The sequence below is a fragment of the Sesamum indicum genome, linkage group LG7 (assembly GCF_026168435.1).
Source record: "Sesamum indicum cultivar Baizhima isolate 11 linkage group LG7, ASM2616843v1, whole genome shotgun sequence".
In the NCBI taxonomy this organism is placed as follows: Eukaryota; Viridiplantae; Streptophyta; class Magnoliopsida; order Lamiales; family Pedaliaceae; genus Sesamum; species Sesamum indicum.
Window position 1 is genome coordinate 2,083,120 of NC_142663.1, and position 1,965 is coordinate 2,085,084.

The 1,965-nt window shown below is 42.6% G+C and overlaps 1 protein-coding gene across 1 annotated transcript; it reads left to right on the plus strand.

The window, feature by feature from the left end:
• Positions 1–1,342, plus strand: LOC105165909 (uncharacterized). Its single transcript, XM_011085065.3, has one exon. It carries the CDS (start codon positions 377–379, stop codon positions 1,043–1,045), a length of 669 nt encoding a protein of 222 aa, XP_011083367.1. The 5' UTR covers positions 1–376; the 3' UTR covers positions 1,046–1,342.
• Positions 1,343–1,965: the final 623 nt, after the last annotated feature.

Consider the following 1,965-nt stretch of genomic DNA (forward strand, 5'->3'; position numbering starts at 1 on the left):
TTTCAGGGAAAATTGAGTCAGCAGCAGTGAAACGCCGCCGCTTATTATATAAACCAAAATCAGGGCCCTCCCCAGCAGTAGTGTCCGCAAACGCCATCTCAATTCCGGGCGGTCGCAACTCTTTTCACCCCCCTACCCTTCCCTTCCCATTTAATTACTATTATTATTTCCCAACATTAAAAAACACTGCGCTGTTCCTCATTGACGGCGACGCTTTCGTCAAACTAACTCTGTCCACACCCACCAGGCCCCATATTTCTTTTCCTCTTTTTAGAAACGAACGCGTTAACTCCCTCATTTTCATCCTCTTCTCTATTTCTCCTCCGCCGTACGTAGCTGCTGTAGAATTCTTGGTGCTGGGGATTAAACTGCGATAATGGGTGGTTGTTTGTCTTCTGAATCCGGCGATTCAAGTCGTCGTCTCAAGCCCTCTGCTGCTAATGTGGTTTTAGCCAACGGAGAATTGCGCCAGTACTTTCTCCCCATAACTGTCTCTCAAGTTCTCCACTCCCAAAATTCATCTCCCGATGCCTTCTTCCTCTGCAACTCCGACAATTTGTATTTCGACGATTACATACCATCTCTCCTGCCCCACGACGAACTGGAGCCTGCTCAGATCTACTTCCTGCTGCCTACAGCCAAACTTCAGTATCGGCTTGCTGCCTCCGACATGGCCGCCCTAGCCGTCAAGGCTAGCGCTGCGCTCGAGCAGATCAACGCTTCCAATAGTCGACGGAAGAGAAAAACTCGGATTTCACCGGTGTTGGTGTCGGAGGAGGATCCGCAGTCAAATCATACCGTAAATCAGAACAAGATTAGTGGGGGGGTTAAGAATAATTACAAAAGCAAGTCGTCGTCGTCGTCGTCATGGGGGGTGCTGGGGTTATCGAGGTCGGGTTCAGTGAGGAAGTTAACGAGATACTCTTCTAGACGAGCGAAATTGGCGGTTCGGTCATTCAAGAATAAGCTGAGCACCATATATGAAGGATCGGTGCATGCTCCGCCGCATCCCCCACCCCAGCAGCAATCACTAATGGTTTATTGAAGCAAAAATATTATTAAGGGAGGGGATCGAGTTTCCTTGATAAAATAAAATTATTTATTCTTTTCTGCCTCGTCTTCTTAGTTTTTTCTTTTTACTTTAGGGGGGTAAAATGAAGAAGGATTCTCGATTCTTCTGAGTAAAAACTTGGCATAAATTAAGCGAGACGCAGTGTATGTGTACATGTAGGTGCGTGTTCCCTTGTTCGTCTCATGAGTGATTTACATTATTTGTTTTTGTGAATATTTGTTTCATTGAATACAAATAATTTGAGGATTAATGAGAGGAATGATTAATGCAGATGTTTGTCGTGAATGCATTCTTGAAATGATAGAATCAGGAAGGTAGTATGTATGTATGTATGTGGATGGTGTAAAAGGTGTGGTGGTGGTGATGTTGTTACTATAGAATTAAGTGAAAAGTAAGTAAGTAGGGGTGGGGGAAAGTGGAAGAAATTGAATGGGGATGGATAGGCATTAGGCATTATTGGCATAGCGCGTCGACAACTTGAAATTTCAATGGAGAAAGTATTTAACTAATTATGGAAGAAATTAATATGCATCACCAAAGTCGTCCATTCTAGAAACTTACTACGCACCCCTATACCTGTCCCTGTCCCTATCCCTATAACAAACTTCTCATTCTTTCATTTGAAAAGTCAATTAATGTCTGCTGTCAAACTTATATTTAATATTTGGTTGATAACAGAAAATTCAAAGGGTCAATTGTAATGGCATGATTCGTTTGATTTACGTACCTGTTAAACTCAACTAATTATACTATTCTTTCTCTAAGGAATCTGTTTGGTCATTGCTGCACTCACTTCGATTCAACTTTTAATTTCGGAGTGTACATACATACATACATACATAGTTGGGCTACAACCAGATTAAGCTAGTGAACAAGCCCACCATTCATTGCCA

Excerpts from the sequence above, each read along its gene's own strand:
- LOC105165909 (XM_011085065.3), top strand. The coding sequence starts at position 377 with ATGGGTGGTTGTTTGTCTTCTGAATCCGGCGATTCAAGTCGTCGTCTC.